The sequence below is a fragment of the Perissodus microlepis genome, chromosome 6 (genome assembly GCF_051167445.1).
Source record: "Perissodus microlepis isolate ML-2025 ecotype Zambia chromosome 6, ASM5116744v1, whole genome shotgun sequence".
NCBI lineage: Eukaryota > Metazoa > Chordata > Actinopteri > Cichliformes > Cichlidae > Perissodus > Perissodus microlepis.
In genome coordinates, this window is record NC_140466.1 from 6,321,091 (window position 1) to 6,337,509 (window position 16,419).

The following is a 16,419-nucleotide window of genomic DNA, read 5'->3' on the forward strand; positions in this document are numbered from 1 at the left end:
CTCGGCGTGACCAACTCTTTTAAGGCATTCATTAGAGTCCGGCTTCCTTTCAACGCGATTCGCCACACAGCTTACCCGGCTTATACCCTCACCCATAGACAGTTACAGATGAGGCACATGTGAAAAAATATATTGCGCTGAGCACATCTCCTACAAAGTGTCTGAGCATGGAGAAGGGGGTAGTCAGCTGCCACTTGAAAGAGCAGAAAAAGACTTGGTACAGTACAAGCTGGTGGCACGCATACGCACTAACGCCGAGACACCCGGTGCGTCAATCATTTAGCACGAGTGTGTGTGGTGACAGCTGGTTATAGCTCGACTAGGTGTGTCTATCAGTGATTCAAGTATAGGGACTTACAAAGCTTACAAAGATGAATGTGACAGTATATCTTCCTTGTTTAATGATAATTTAGACTCTTTGTGTCTCCGCGCTGTCTGGAGAGAACAGACCCGAAGCGAGAAACTCGTAAACCTTCCCGGGGTTTTATAGCAACGGGGGAAGCAATTTCAGTATGCTATTTTTTAGTTTATTTTCTACTCTGTCCATTGTAGATGCGTAGTCCTTACTCTGAAAAGTGGTGAAAGTGAACCCCCACAGGGCGGGGTTTTTACCCCCCCTCCCCACACACACACACACACACACACACACACACACTTTATCCCTTTCCTCCCTCTTGCGCCTCCCCTTTCCTCTCTTTTCGGAGTTTGAGTGGCTACCAGCCAGCTTTTGATTTAAGGATCGTTTGTCTTTCCTGGGATGTGAAAAAAGGGTCGTGGCTGATCTACAACTAGTTCGTTTGAGGCGGTTATTTTGGGCAACTCTGTGTGCAGAGGCACCTCAAATAGAGAGAGGGAGCGAAAGAGAGCGCACGGCGCACAGACCAGAGGCAGGGAGGAGAGAGAGAAAGGCGCACAGATTTCAGTGGAACTCCGCTGGTTCCCCCGCACATTGGATGCGCGCAACAGATCTGTATGACAACGGAGAACAGACAGAAACACATTCGGATGGTTTTATGGAAATTAGAGCAACTTAAGCAAGCTTACATTTAACAATCGGGTGTTTTTCCCCTTGCCCAGTGGAGAAAGCAATGCAGCTACTGAATCAGCGAGCTCATCATTTAATAAGTTGAAACTGGAACAGATCTCCACTGCATTTTGCAGTAATCCTTTTGGACTTATTTCGGAGTTCAGCAAAATACAAAGGAGACCAAAATGAAGGGGCTCTTTCTACCAAGAATGTGGAAAGTTCTGGCGATGTTGGCACTGGCGACGCAGCACATCACTGGCAAGACACTGAAATATCAGATTTATGAGGAGCAGAAGGTTGGCACTGTCATTGCCCGCTTGAAAGAAGACGTCGCGGATGTCCTGGCCAAACTTCCAAGCTCGGTGCCGCTCCGCTTTAGAGCTATGCAACGAGGAAGCTCGTCTTTCTTCAATGTGCGCGAGCAGGACGGAGAAATCAGCATCAAGACCAAAATTGATCGCGAGAAACTCTGCGAAAAGAATCTGAATTGTTCCATTCAGTTCGATGTGCTAACACTCCCCACTGAGCATCTCCAGCTGTTTCTCATCGAGGTGGAGGTGTTGGACATTAACGACAACGCACCTCAGTTCGCTCGCGCCGTGATCCCAATTGAGATTTCCGAGAGCGCGGCCGTGGGAGCGCGCATTCCCCTGGACAGCGCCACAGACCCCGATGTCGGGGAGAATTCACTGTACTCGTATGCCTTAGAACCAAACAACTTCTTTAAGCTTGACATTCAGTCTAGGACTGATGGGGTTAAATATGCTGAGCTGGTGGTGCTAAGGGAGCTCGATCGGGAGGAGCGCTCTGGTTACGAACTTCAATACACGGCCTCTGACAGGGGCGTTCCCCCGAGAACGGGTTCGACCCTCCTTAAAATCAGTGTTACTGACTCAAACGATAACAGTCCAGTTTTTGAAAAGTCGTCATATGTCATCAATCTGCCAGAAAATTCACCTGTTGGCACTCTGCTCATTGACTTAAACGCAACGGACGCGGATGAGGGCACAAACGCCAAAATAGTCTACTCATTTAGCAGTCATGTTTCTCCGAAAATAATGGAGACATTCAAAATTAACCCCGACAGCGGTCACCTGACTCTCATCAGGCGCGTGGATCACGAGACTGCTAATTCTTATGATATCGATGTGCAAGCACAGGACATGGGTCCAAACTCCATGCCCGCTCACTGCAAGATCCTGGTCAAAGTGGTAGACATCAACGACAACAAACCTGACATCAGCATCACTCTCATGTCTTCCCAGGGGAATGGAGATGCAGCTTACGTATCTGAAGCTTCGCCTTTGGACACATTTGTTGCTTTGGTCAGGGTAGAGGACTTGGACTCTGGACTGAATGGGGAGGTGGAGTGCAAGCTTCATGGTCAAGGCTACTTCAAATTGCAGAAAACATATGAGAACAACTACATGATTTTGACCAATGTGTCTCTAGACAGAGAGAAGAGGTCAGAGTTCAGCCTGACTGTGGTGGCAGAGGATCGAGGGACTCCAAGTCTTTCTACTGTCAAACATTTCACTGTGCATGTAACTGATGAAAATGACAACCCACCACGTTTTGAGAAGGGGCAATATGAGATCTTTAAATCAGAGAACAATGCCCCTGGAGCATATCTGACGTCCATCTTGGCCACTGACCCTGACCTGGATTCTAATGGGCAGGTGAGCTACTCTATCTTGGAGAACTCTGTTCACGGCAGTTCTATCTCCACCTATGTCACCATTGACCCCTCTAATGGCGCTATCTATGCACTGCGCACATTTGATCGAGAGGATGTTAGCCGTATAGCCTTTATTGTGCAAGCGAAGGATGCAGGAAAACCAGCACTGCTCAGCAATGCCACAGTTATTCTGAATATTCTGGATGAAAATGACAACCCTCCAGTCATTGTGGTCCCTCAGCTGTGGAACTTCACTGCAGATGTGCCTGCTTCAAAGTTTACAGAGGCTGGACACTTAATAACTGTGGTTAGGGCAACTGATAGAGATACAGGAGTCAATGCTGAGCTCATTTGCTCTATAGTCAGTGGCAACGAAGAAGGATTCTTCTTGATTGAGGCACGAACATGTGAGATTCATGCCAACGCTAGTCTGGATAACTTCCCCCATGATCATGCAGAGCTGACTGTTGTGGTCAGAGATCAAGGAAGTGAGAGTCTCAGTGCTAAGGCCGTTCTGAAAATCACTCTCCATGAGACCATTGAGAACCACGGGTCAGTAACGGACCAAGGAGAGGCTTCACTTGATGTATCTCTGATTATCATCATCTCCTTGGGAGCCATCTGCGTCGCACTCATGTTTATCATGGTGGTGTTTGCTTCTCGCTGTAACCGGGAGAAAAAGGACACCAGGCACTCCTATAACTGCCGGGTAGCAGAATCCACCCACCAGCACCACCCAAAGAAGCCCTCACGCCAAATCCACAAAGGTGATATAACCTTGGTCCCCACAGTGAACGGCACTCTCCCAATCAGAGCCCACCACCGCTCCCCTTCAGCCACACCTCCCATGGAACGAGCCCAGATAGGGAGCAGGCAGAACCACCACAGTCGCCAATCCCTGAACAGCCTAGTGACCATTTCGTCCAATCATATTCCAGAGAGCTTTGCCCTGGAACTGGCACACACAACTCCACCAGTTGAGGTAAGTGCACACACACACACACACACACACACACACACACACACACACACAGAAACAAATTACTTTCAGATATTTCAAATGTGATCCCACAGCCCCTTTCCAAATTTTCTTTCTCAGTGTTTCTCTCTCTCTCAAGCACACACACACACACACACACACACACACACACACACACACACACACACACACACACACACACACACACACACACACACCAGCCTTCTCATCCTCACACAGCTGTCCCTGTTTGAGAAAATTAACTCATCATTTCCATGACAGTGACTTAATCAACACTGCCCTGTAGTTCAAACTGATTCTCATTAAAAACTGTTGATGATTATAGACGTGTCTTTGTCTTTACCTTGTTTACACCCTGTCACCATTACCTCCATCATGACCATGACTCACCCCCCCAGTCATATGTCTACATATTCATCTAGACTCACCCTCAACCCCCCCTTTTTGTTTTAACATCATCCATTTTGTCTCATCCATTTTTAGCAGCCCCTCCATCATCCATTTTGTGTTTACTCATCCATTATTTTGTCTTCTGTGTTGTCTGTCTCTCTTTTCCCCTTCCTCAATTCTCCATTTGTTATTCATCCCCCCTTTCTGTTTCTTTTTGTTTGTTTTATTTTGTTTGTTTTGTCATTTTTTTGGGATGTAGCAAGTCTCACAGCTTCTGTCCATGCTCCATCAGGGCCAGTACCAGCCCAGACCCAGTTTCCGTGGCAACAAATACTCGCGCAGCTACAGGTAATTTACCCCCCACCCCCCAGCCACCCCTTCCCCCCCAAAAAGATTATCTTTTGTTTACTTTTTAAACCTCTTGTTTTTCATTGTGTCTGACATTTGTCAACAACCTGTTGTGCAGGTTTCCCTGTCAGTTGATCAGTTACATGTAGATCATGATTTGATGGTGTCCAAATGTTTTTTGTTTTTTTTCACATTCTAATTGTCATACCAATGTCTTCTGTTCTAAGTGTGAAACCGTTAGATGTCTGAATATCACAAAAATTTCTTTGTGCTAAAAGGAGCTCAGGTTATAAAGTCTGCATCCATCACTGCTTTCATCATAATATCTGATTATGTTCTTTGGATGATATATTTATTGATACCCTAGTGGCTGCTATGATTTATTTATGGATGCAATTTACCTGCGTGTAGAATTAATGGGTTAAGGTTTGTCACAAGTTTTGACAGATTCCAGAAACAGTCCTAAGTTTGATATAATTTGCTTGTCACTAATCTTCTCTAAGGACAGACTGATTTGTTTAACCAGCAAAACAGAATGTGCCACCTGTGTTTGTCCAAAGTGTAAAATTCTACTACTTACTTTCAGACTATACTTATATGTGTTCATAGTCTTTTTTTTAATGGCTTCTCACAGGTATGCGTTACAAGACATGGACAAGTTCAGCCTGAAGGACAGTGGCCGTGGGGACAGCGAGGCGGGGGACAGTGATTGTGACATGGGACGGGAATCCCCCGTGGACAGACTGCTGCTGGGGGAGGGCTTTTCTGACCTGATGCACCTTGAAATGCATCATCGACTCCACCCAGGTGAGATTTTGGTGACGCAACCCACCTCTTCGGCCTATGTCCCTGTGTAAAATGACACCTTTTCCTGTTTTGCGTCACCTTCATAACAGCATGACTAGGCGCCAGTCAGCTGACTTACATACCCAACACCTTCTATTGCAGCAACTCACACTCAAATATTGCTTCACCATCCAGAGCATAATTGCACCTCAGTTTTATTGTACTTTGCAGAAGTTGTCAGTTGTAGGTTTCTGACTAATTTCGCGTCTTGCTTCACTTTGAGTCAGTTGAAATGGCCATTTTCCACTCATGATCTTAGAAATAACAGATTCCTTTCTCAGTTCAAATTGAAAATGAGCTACAACTGAAACAAGCTGTCTTCCTGCAGACTGCACCTAGGCATCCAGTGTACTGCCTCCCTGACAAATTTCAGCACCATGGACAGCACCAGGCCTAAGCCCATTATTTGTCTGTACACCTGCCTTTACAGCCACTACATTCACCCTGTTTCCAACACAATCCCTATTGTACTCAGCCCCATTCTTCCACACAGCCCTCATTTCCACGCTCGTTATCACACTGAGAGAGGTTACAGTGTGTCTGGCTGTTACTGTGTGTGTGGTTGTGTGTGTGTGTTATCTGCCCCTAAGATAGAGTCGTGTCTGTAAAATCCTCCCTGGAGCGGAGATGAGTCGCCTGTCACTCATCGGTATGCGTCTCAGAGTGCTGTTTTTTTTTCCCTCCTTCTTTTTCTTTTCTTTCTCTTTTTTTCCCCCTGGTGAGTGACAGTGGTGCACTTTCATGTCTGAACTGAGGAGAATTCATAGTAATTGCTTTTAGAATTATGTTATTCTCTCTCTTACTGACTCCATCCTTCTTTTGCTTTCTCCTTCGTGAGATCCTGAGGATCTCTCGCCCTCTCTCTCTTTCGCTCCCTCATTTTGTTAATGTATTACAATCTTTACAGAGATTGGTGGATGTGGACAGTCCTGCTGTATCTTATTTTTGTTCTCCCTTTGAAAATGACTTGGAGGTGTTGGAACCCTTCTCCCCCCCCTTTCTCTTCTGCTATCTTTTATGCTAATATAAAAGAAAAAGGAGGGGAAGACGATAATGGGCTGAGAGGGAGGATTACCACTGTTTCTCTTCAGTAGATTTAATTTGTTTAGATTTTTCTATTTAGATGGGCAAATGTGCTTTTTCATGCTGAATAGGATAAAAGAACAAACAAGCAAATCCCTGCCTCAGTCTTATAGTTGGAAGATGTGGACATACTTGGAAGTGCAGCCAAATATTACATTAATAGCTGCCTATGATGCCATTTGGGTGGGATCTGACACTTGTCTATTTGTTTATTTAAATCCTGTCATAGTCTTCATACCTGGCACTACCTGGAACTCTAAACAGGAATATGAAGAGACTGAGAGAAAAATAAATAAATAAAAAACCTACAAAGCAGAGCTGTGATTTTGATTTTAATGAAAGACTGAAGTGGTGCACCATGAAATATTAATTAGGTATTGTACATGGATCATTCTAACAGAATAAGGCATGGCTCGTCAGACTCAACAGCATCCCTGCTCCTTAAAGAAATCAGCACCTTGTCCTCCTGCTGAACTGTGTATCACTTCAAATATAACACTTTCACCCCTCTTTACTTCAGTCTTAGGCTTTGTGGCTTGTATTATTCAGAGGTGTTGACATTTTCCGTACCAATTGACAAACATAAAAAAACAAACAAAAAATGTTTTTGTCTGAGGATTTTTAAACATATGATTTGTTTGAGTTGTTTTGCAGACTTTTTGTTGTTACTTTGCCTGATGCATGACGAATGTCCTAAAGATTTTTGTAGTTGAACCGTCTCTTGACTCAGTGTCCTTTTTTTTGTTTTGTTTTCTGCTTTAGCTATGAGACTGTGCACGGATGAATGTCGTGTCCTGGGACACTCTGACCAGTGCTGGATGCCTCCTCTCTCCTCCCCCACTTCCTCTGCTGACTACCGCAACAACATGTACATCCCTGGGGAGGAGTCCTCCCAGCAGCCTCAGCTCGATGATGACCAGTCCTCCGTTGACTCGGAGCGCCGCAAGAGCTTCTCTACTTTTGGCAAAGAATCTGGGAATGAAGAGGAAGGAGCTGGAGGTGTTGTCTCTGGAGCAGGAGGTGATGTGTGTGCAGCTGGAGGAGGGGCTGGCTCCCTCCTCACAGAGATGAACTCTGTGTTTCAGCGACTCCTACCCCCTAATATGGACTCTTATGTCGAATGCACTGAAACAAGTCCAACCTCATCGTCATCAACCACTGAAAGAGGAAATGGACGAAGTGGCAACATTGTTGGTAACCACAGTAACAACGCTGTTCCTCAGGACAACCGGAGAGGGTTGCTGCCAGGTGGTAAAGGTCCCAGTTACCCCCCAGGGGTGGCTGCATGGGCAGCCAATACTCACTATCTAAACCCAGGAAGTGGGTCTGGAAATGGGACTAACCATGTTTCCTCCTCCCCTTCTTCTTCTACTTCTTCCTCATCCTCACCCTCAACTTCGACTCCCACCTCCACCAGTGGCCAGCCTCCACACTTAAAGTGGCTGCCAGCAATGGAGGAAATTCCAGAGAATTATGAGGAAGATGACTTTGATGGTGTTTTCCATCAGGGTCACCAGAGTGGCAAGCGTAGCGAGAACCGCCACGAGGCTGGCATGGATGCAAGCGAGCTGGTCCAAGAGATCAACAAACTGCTGCAGGATGTCAGGCAAAACTAGAGAAAAGGAGAAGGCATAGCATTGTTTCACTGTGTGATATGAAGAAATATTTCACCACATTATGGTAAATGCTTGTTCCTTGTGCCAACATTAAAAAAGAAGAAAAAAAAAGTTCACATTCACTGTAATGCTAGTCTCGTTTATTTTAACAGATTTTCTCCTTACCTTTCAGTGCTGAGAGAAAGGTAAAAAAACAGCACTGAAGTTGTGATCTGGGTGACTTAAAAGCATCAAAGTGAGCACTGAAAGAACAGATTGCTCAGAGTTGCTTGAATGAGTGATTTCAAAAGGAAATCCACCGACAAAAACTGTACCCTTTCTTCATTTGTAATGTTTACAGCAGCGTGAAGAGACTCCACAGGGAGAAAGCAACAGTTGTGTGATCTAATTTCTGCTCTTACAGTGTACAATATTGTACAGTGTCTGTGGAAAACGGCAAACCCACTTGAATATTGTGCTATGTCTCCTGTTTTGTTATTATGGAATGTAACTGTACAATTTGATCTTTGTATTTTAAAAATACTCTTTTTTACTTCTATATATTTATATGTGTCCATGTATGTTTGTACAGAAAAAGAAAACAAAATGTCTATTTTTTATATTTGTCACTGCATGTCTTGATATCACTCAATGTGTCTCTTTTCCTCTGCCCTGTTTATTTTCTAAACGACTGTATTTAATTTTGTTATTGAATGTGTGTGTGCATATTGAAAATAGTCACATCCCAATGCAGTTCCATGTTGGAAGTGAGTTTTGTATGGTAACATTGTGACCAGTGGACGATGAATAAAGTGGAGGGATTCATAAAAGTGTTTGAAAATTATTCTCGGTGCCTGAGGTTTTCAGTAATTACGTTCATTCACATTTATTCTTTCATTTCATTTCTCTTGAATTCCTCACTGAGTACTTGCATTTGCCCCATCTGTCTCTTACCTCCCCCTAATGCTCAGCATTGGAATTGCAGCACCCTGTGCGCACAGAGCCAAAATCTCATGTATGCTGTCTAGGCAGACCTTCCCCAGGCCCCATTATATCATGATTCACATGCATGACTCTACTCATAAACATGCCATTAGTGGTGAATTTATTCCCAGATGAACTGTTTAGATTTAAATGCATTTAGGCATTAATTTACTTTCAGATTAGGGGTTCTCTTTCTCACTGTCTCTCATCTGTGAAAGCATAATGCTTCTGGTAAATATGCTTAGCAAATGAACAGCATCTGATAATAGCTGCAAATGACGAGAAATTAAAATCATGGGATTGTACAACTCTGCCATATGGACTCATAACACAATTAGGAGAAAGTATGAAGTGAGCTTTTGCCCTCCCCTCACTTCCTCTGCTCGTGATTGGGAGAGCTTATCTTTGGTTGATACACTCATGAGCAAGAACACACAAATTAAAAACACACACACACCCAGGAGAAAATAAGTTTAATTTAAAAGCGCAAAAAATCAAACAACCTAGGCTAAATGAAGCAATTAACCTCATGAAACAGAGTTTTAACAAGGTAAAGGTTAGAATTTGCATACAGACACATACACACACACAGCCATAAGGCAGACACAAGTAACATCTACACACCTGCAAAACAAGATCGCGAACACAGACACACATGAAAACAGGAGAATGGCTAAAGCATGTACACATGAAAACACCTAATAATGAAGTCATTTGTCTTCATCATGAAAAGACTCCAAGCGTCAATTACAACAAGCACTGGATGTGTGTGTGTGCGCAAAGGAAACTAAAGCATGCTTGTAATAAATTTAGGTTAGCTTACTGAAAGCTAATCCAGATTCATGTATCTGTAACAGTATTTGGATGGCAGGCCTATCCACCATATATCCTACTAGCCATCAGCTCAATTGTTTTAAACTAATGTCACTGAAGATTTTGGCTTGATGCCATTCACATGTTTATATGATAAGTATCCTACAAGACTTCAGTCAGCCGCCAACTGGGTTAATTTAACATAAGTAGCTTTGAGGCAACACAAGCCTACTAAAGAACTCTAATTAACCTGTTATATCTTGTAATGATAGCAAGATAGTCATGCTGTGCAAGGTTACTGGCACTGGATGTATCCTTATATTTAGCACAAAACTATGGATAAGGTATCAACCTTCTGCAGCAATAGGTACCTGACTACCACAATAAAAGGTACATTTAAAATGGACTATTTCATGATGTAGAAACAGGATTTCACTATTTTGTATATGTCATTTCAAAATTAGCCCAAGATTGGCAATACATGATGAATGATCATCAGCAACAAGAAATTTCTTTGGCAAAGGGTAATGGTGTGTGTAATGAAAGAAAAAAGAAAAAAAAACACAGGGTGAAAGATCCAGTCATACTCATTTATTACCACTCACATAATTAATTTTACACAAAAACAACAGTGGCACTGACACTGACTTTGAAATTGACTTGAAATATAAGCTCCCACTTGTTATTGTTGTAGTAAATCCACCCATTAAATTATTTTGTCAGTACTACTCGCCTTTCGCTCACTCTCATTCTGAAACCCAGTGTCTTCCATCTTCCTCCACCCTCGTATGCATATACCTCCATATCTCGCTCTCATCTTCCGGCTATTTCTGTCTGTTCATCTCTTTGTTGAAGACTCACATGCACACACACCCATAAATATTCCCCTTCACACATAAGCAGTCACACACACAACTAAATCCCAGCAGTACTTCTCAGCTCATATCACAGCCCCCACCCCCAAGTCCCCACAGACATTAGAATTTTTAATGCTCTTCACTGATTCATCTCATCCTGTCACTGACTGATTCCTCCCTAATCACAATTTTTGCTAATTGTTTTTTTCACATCACTTTGACACAAATACAATCCTGCTTACCATGAAAATCTTGAGAAACCACAACCCCATCTCATTTTGCCTGTAAAATGTATTTAGTGATTGCCGTTACAACAGGAAATTAAGAAGGTGAGAGCTTGTGTAATGTGAGGTTATTGGGCCTTCTGACATGAAATCAGTTTTTATCTAAAGTCAGAAACTCCGCAGTGACCCTCTGTGCACATATGCTGCACTAGTGTCAGGGAAACAGGATATTGGCAAGCCTGTAATATAAACACTGTAAACAAGTCACAGTGATAAAACTGCCACGATGGAATGCTTTATATGTTGCACTTCTCATAGTATAAGCTACAACATATGACTGCAAGTTAGTAAGTGTGATATATAACATGGCCACCTTACCCAAATGTCTTAATAAGAAATTCCTTAAGTAATAAAATGTGAGTCTTGGGAGACTCAGATCAGAGCAAGAGCCTCTGTTTTCTTTGTGATGCTTGGATTCAATGCCAACTTTTCAACTAAGAATATTTAAGGGAAAAGGACTTTTTTTCTCATCAGTAAAAAATTTGGTTATGGTTACTTAAGTGAGACTTGCTGTATTACTAGTACACTGACTGGAAAAGTAGGTATTATTTGGGTTTTTTACAGGTATTTCTTTTCTTTATACTTATTTTTGTTTCTTATTATTTTGACTTTAAAAAAAAATCCTAATATCATCTTGTCACATCGTTATCTGCTAGAAATAACTTGATAGAAAATGGAAGGGAACGCTCCTTGATGAAGAAACTAACCTCAAAAGATTCTAAGCATAAAAACAACAATGCAATTATTTGAAATTTTGTCTTATATTTGTTTCGATTAGTTGATTCTCAAAATTTATGGCCTTTGACTCCTATCATAAAAGCAACCACTGCTTGGGATGCTTCATCACTTCTTAGCTGTCTGCAGTTGTTGTAAGTTGTAAGTAACTTACAGTAACCTCGACTTATTGCACTTTATGAGGTGTTATAGGTGCACCTCCTAAACAAATATATAACTGACACAAGTTAATTTTTTCTGTATATATAAATAGCTAAATGTAATATTTTCATTGAAATAAAACATTTTGGAAAACTGTTGGATAGGACCATATTTTTGTAATAATCATCTGCATAAAATGAAGATTGTGTGCGCTGAATAAATCCTAGTCTGTTAAGAAGCCATTATAAAGAATGTGTCCAGCAGATGGCACTGTGGGACCTATCTTCTCACAAAAAGAGATACATTTTCACAGCACCACTCAAGACCTCAAGATTCTGCCACACATTCAAAAAGGCCTGCTGGAGAGCTGTAGAGAGAGAAAAAGTGCTAAGGCTGAGTCATTTTGTCACTCTAATTGCATGTTGGTTTATGTATCTACAGTTTCTGTCCCTCTTTATCTTATGAAGGCTCGACTTAGTGAATGTTATTTTTTTTAGAGAGAGACAACGATGCACTGGCTCCTATCATTGTGGAAATAAATGTGTGTGTAAATGAGTGCCGGTTTATATGCCTGTTTTAAGCGAGTGGGCGTGTTAGTGGGTTTCTTTGCATGTGTGTGTGTGTCTGTGTTTTTTGGGGGTGGGGGTGTTTACTGCACTCTCAGTCTCTAATAGATATCCCCATCCAGGCTGCCATTTAGAACTGGAGAGCAGCCAGCTGTATGTGCTCCTCTACTGACGCTCTCTCCCTTCTCTCTCTCTCTCTCCTTTGCTCTCTCTCTCCCTCTGTGCACAATTGGATTAGTGTAGAGTGATAGACACTAAAGACAGAATCTCACTGCTGCACTCGGTTGCATATACACACATATGTACACACACACATCAGCTGCAAAGGCTGACGAATAATACTAAAATACAAGGTATAAACACATATGTATGCTCCTTTGTGCTTACACACACACACATGCACACACACACACACACAAAAGAGAGATGAATTACTGAATGGATGGAATCTGATGTAACCCATAGTGGAAGTAGGTCATATGGGGGAGACAGGTCATGAGGGAAATAACACTGAAGTTCTCGGTCTCTCTCTGTCCTTAGAATTATAATTGCTACTGAATATCCTGAAAAAATATAAACTATGAAAAATATGAAAATATGTGTTTTGTGAAATTATTATATTACTGTGATATTGTACATTGTTTTGAAATGATAATAATGTTACAATAAAGGTCTGACTATATACAGTGAAGCATGAATATAAGGAATGAATGTCAAACATATTAAACGAAACACTGAAAATATAGAATCGTAGAAATAGGAAAATAGAAAAAATAAAGTAAATAAGAAAAAAGTTGTATAAACAAAAGCCAAAATACTATACTATGTACAAATGGTTGCTATATACAGTAAAATACTAAAATAATAAAGTCCCTTTTTTATATACATAAAGTGCTGAAATCATAATATATACATGTATTTTTAAAATGTTTATCACTTGTGTCTGACTGCTGTTGAGATGAAGGACCTACTTCAGCAGTAGACCTACAGCCACGATGTAGCACTGCATGCTGTTGTAGGACACAGCTGGTCCTATTTACCAGTATATTAAGATGCTTGCTGTCCCACTCCGTGCTGCCACCTTCCCAGCAGACAACAGCATGATGACGCAACACCGAGAAGGCCTACCTGGAGGAGATTAGGAACCTGGAGAACTGGTGCCAGGAGAACAACCTCCTCCTAAAGACTAAGGAGGACTTCAGTACAAAGCAGGAGGAATTACAAGCCCGTGATCATCAGTGACGCACCAGTGAAGAGAGTGGACAGCTTCCGATACCTGGGTGTCCACATCACTCAGGACCTGTCATGCTCATGTCACATCAACACCCTGGTTATGAAAGCCCTCCAGCATCTCTTCTTCCTCACCTCAGAAGACTTCAGTCTGCCACTGAAGGTGCTTAAGAACTTCTACTCCTGCACCATTGAGAGCATCCTGACGGGAAACATCTGCACCTGGTTTGGGAACAGCACCAAGTAGGACAGACAAGATCTGCAAAAAGTGGCGCGCTCGGCCGAATGCATCATTCACTCTAATCTTCCTGACCTGCTGTCTGTCTAAACTAAGCGGTGCATAACCTGTTATGGCCCTGAGCCTTGGGAGTGAGAATGCCTTTTTATTTTTATGCAAATCCAAGTGTGCCAGGCCTCGTGGATGATTGGTTACTGGGAGACCCGTGCCAGCCCTCTTTTATGCAGATTGAAGTGTGCCAGACCACGCGGACGATTGGCTGATTGGAGATCCCATGACACTCCAAGAAGAAAAGACTGGATGATTGTGTGCACCTGTGGGTATAAAAGGCTGGAGGTCCTTCACTCAGTGGCTGCTGCTTAGGACTAAACATGCAGTTTGCTCTTCGTGCCTCCCTCTGTGAACTTTGTTGAACTTGTTCATAATGCTAACTTTGCATGTTATCCTCGATGCATGCTCGAACTTAGCCTGATTAGAATTTTGTGACGCTAGCTTGCCTTAGTTATCCCTTAGCTTTTGCGTTTGCTTGTGTTATTGCTTTACATGTGTTAATTGGTTTCCCAGTGGTCTGTTGAACAGCCCTATCGGTTTTCTGTTTAAAGTTGCAATAAAACCTTCTATTTTACTCAGTTTTCGTGTGGGAGCTTGTGTATGTTACTCCCCTCCTGTCGCCTAGCAGAGGGGGTCGTAACAGACCAAAGCCAGGAAGATCATGATCGACCTCTTCCACCCTAACAATGGACTCTTCTCACTGTTGAGGTCTGGGAAGTGCTTACGCTCCCTTAAGACCAAAACAGAGAAAATAAGGAGGATCTTCACCCAGGCAATTCAGGTCCTGAACCAGGTGTAGGACATGACTGGACTCTCATACATCACGGCACCGCATGCACTCTGTTTATCTGCATACTTCTTATAATTTCTTTCTTAAATTGTTTGTTTGCACATTCTATTTTTTCTTTACAATTTACCTTTAACTCTTAGTTTAGTCTTTACTTCTTAGCTTAAATTCTTAATTTATTGTTTACATCTGTTAGACCTTTTTTTTTATTTGACTGCAAAACATTTTTACTGTAAATTTCTAAATTTTAATTTGTAAATTTTAGAAATCTTGTCAATTTCTGTAGTGTATAGTTTAATGGTCAGGCATTGCACAGCAATAAGCATTTCACTGCATGTCGTACTGTGTATGATTATGTGTGTGACAAATAGAATTTGAATTTAAGATAGCAGAAGCCATCATAGTGTCATAAAAGGTCCTTAGTAGTGTTCTGCACATCCCAAAAGACCTCAGCCTTTCCAGCTGATGAAGTTGACTTTAATCCTTCTTAAACAGAGCACAAGTGTTATGTGACCAGTCTAGTTTATTGTTAAGGTGAGCAGCTAATTTGTACCACCTCAATGTCCAAAACGTCGAGGTTATAGGTGGTGCTTTCCTCTGGAAGTCAATCACCATCTCTTTCGTCTTACTGGTGTTGATGCGCAGGTGGTTTTCATACCAGATGATGAAGTCGGTGATGACCTTCCTATACTCAAGATCGGTCCCCTCAGATACACATCCAACGATGGCTGTATCATCTGAGGACCTCCGGAGGTGGCAATTTGTGGTGTTGTATCTGAAGTCAAAAGTGTAGAAGGTAAAAAGGAAACAATCTGTCCCCTAAGGGACCGCCATGCTGCATAGCGCTACCTCAGGGAAACAGTGCTGAAGCCTCATGAACTGTAGTCTGCTGGTGAGGTAGTTGATTGTCCACGCATTTTGGTGATCGTTGATGCCAGCTCATTCCAGCTTCTCCATCAGCAGTGCTGGTTGAATTGTATTGAAGACACTGGAGAAGTCAAAAAACATGACTCTCATAGTGCTTCCAGTACTCTCCAGGTGTGGCCGTGATCTGAGCAGGAGGCAGGTGACTGGATCATCCACCCCAAACAGGACGGTAAGCGAACTGCTGGGGTTCGACAGTGCGCTCACCAGAGCTCATATTGAATATTGAAACCCCAAGTGACATCAAAACTTACAGGTTTTGTTCCAGAAAACAGGAAAAAATGCATGCAATAACCTATCTGCATAAAATGTGCATACATCAAAAGTAACACTAAAAGTCTCAGTATTTCTTACAGAATTAGATTCTATTTGCAGCCATAACTGCAACCTGTGGAGGGAAATGGAGGTATGGTCATAGCACCAAGGCTTATAATAAACAATATACTAGCAAAGTTACAGTAACAAGTTCAACATTTAGATATATTTATATGTTAATTATATACATCTCTCACAAGCAGCATAGGCTGCTGTCTTCCTCCTCCCATTAATTGCACATGTTAAAATAAGGAACCCTTTGACACTGAAGATATTTTTCAGTGTTCATCTGAATTGTGGAAGCAAATGATCCTTTACTAGTTTTGAGCCAACATTCTCATTATAAACTTTTACAGGCAGCTTATAAAGTTTGCAGAGAGGTCTCTATGAAAAAAGCCATTGATGCACTAGTCCTAGACATTTGATCTCATTTAGAAATTTACCATTTTCTTTTCAGCCAAAAGAAAGAGTTCATTTTTTGTTTAGGCAAACACAGAGCTGACCAGCTGGTCACCAACAGGCTGGTT

At 42.2% G+C, this 16,419-nt stretch overlaps 1 protein-coding gene across 2 annotated transcripts; it reads left to right on the forward strand.

Annotated features, from left to right (window-relative positions):
• The first annotated feature begins 679 nt into the window (after positions 1–679).
• pcdh18a (protocadherin 18a) lies at positions 680–8,811 on the forward strand. Of its 2 annotated transcripts, none has more exons than XM_084930393.1 (4): positions 680–3,687; positions 4,355–4,443; positions 5,078–5,250; positions 7,135–8,811. In XM_084930393.1, the coding sequence occupies exons 1-4, from the start codon at positions 1,213–1,215 to the stop codon at positions 7,986–7,988; spliced, it is 3,591 nt and encodes a 1,196-aa protein (XP_084786519.1). In that variant the 5' UTR covers positions 680–1,212; the 3' UTR covers positions 7,989–8,811. The 2 variants fall into 2 exon arrangements, with proteins under 2 accessions (XP_084786519.1, XP_084786520.1); XM_084930394.1 differs by having other exon boundaries at positions 681–3,687; positions 4,388–4,443.
• The last annotated feature ends 7,608 nt before the right edge of the window (positions 8,812–16,419 follow it).

What these genes read in the sequence shown, in the direction of transcription:
- pcdh18a (XM_084930393.1), top strand. Translation starts at nt 1,213, where the DNA reads ATGAAGGGGCTCTTTCTACCAAGAATGTGGAAAGTTCTGGCGATGTTG. An exon ending in AAATACTCGCGCAGCTACAG is followed by an intron (nt 4,444 to 5,077) that starts GTAATTTACCCC and finishes GGCTTCTCACAG; the next exon opens with GTATGCGTTACAAGACATGG. An exon ending in GCATCATCGACTCCACCCAG is followed by an intron (nt 5,251 to 7,134) that starts GTGAGATTTTGG and finishes TTTCTGCTTTAG; the next exon opens with CTATGAGACTGTGCACGGAT.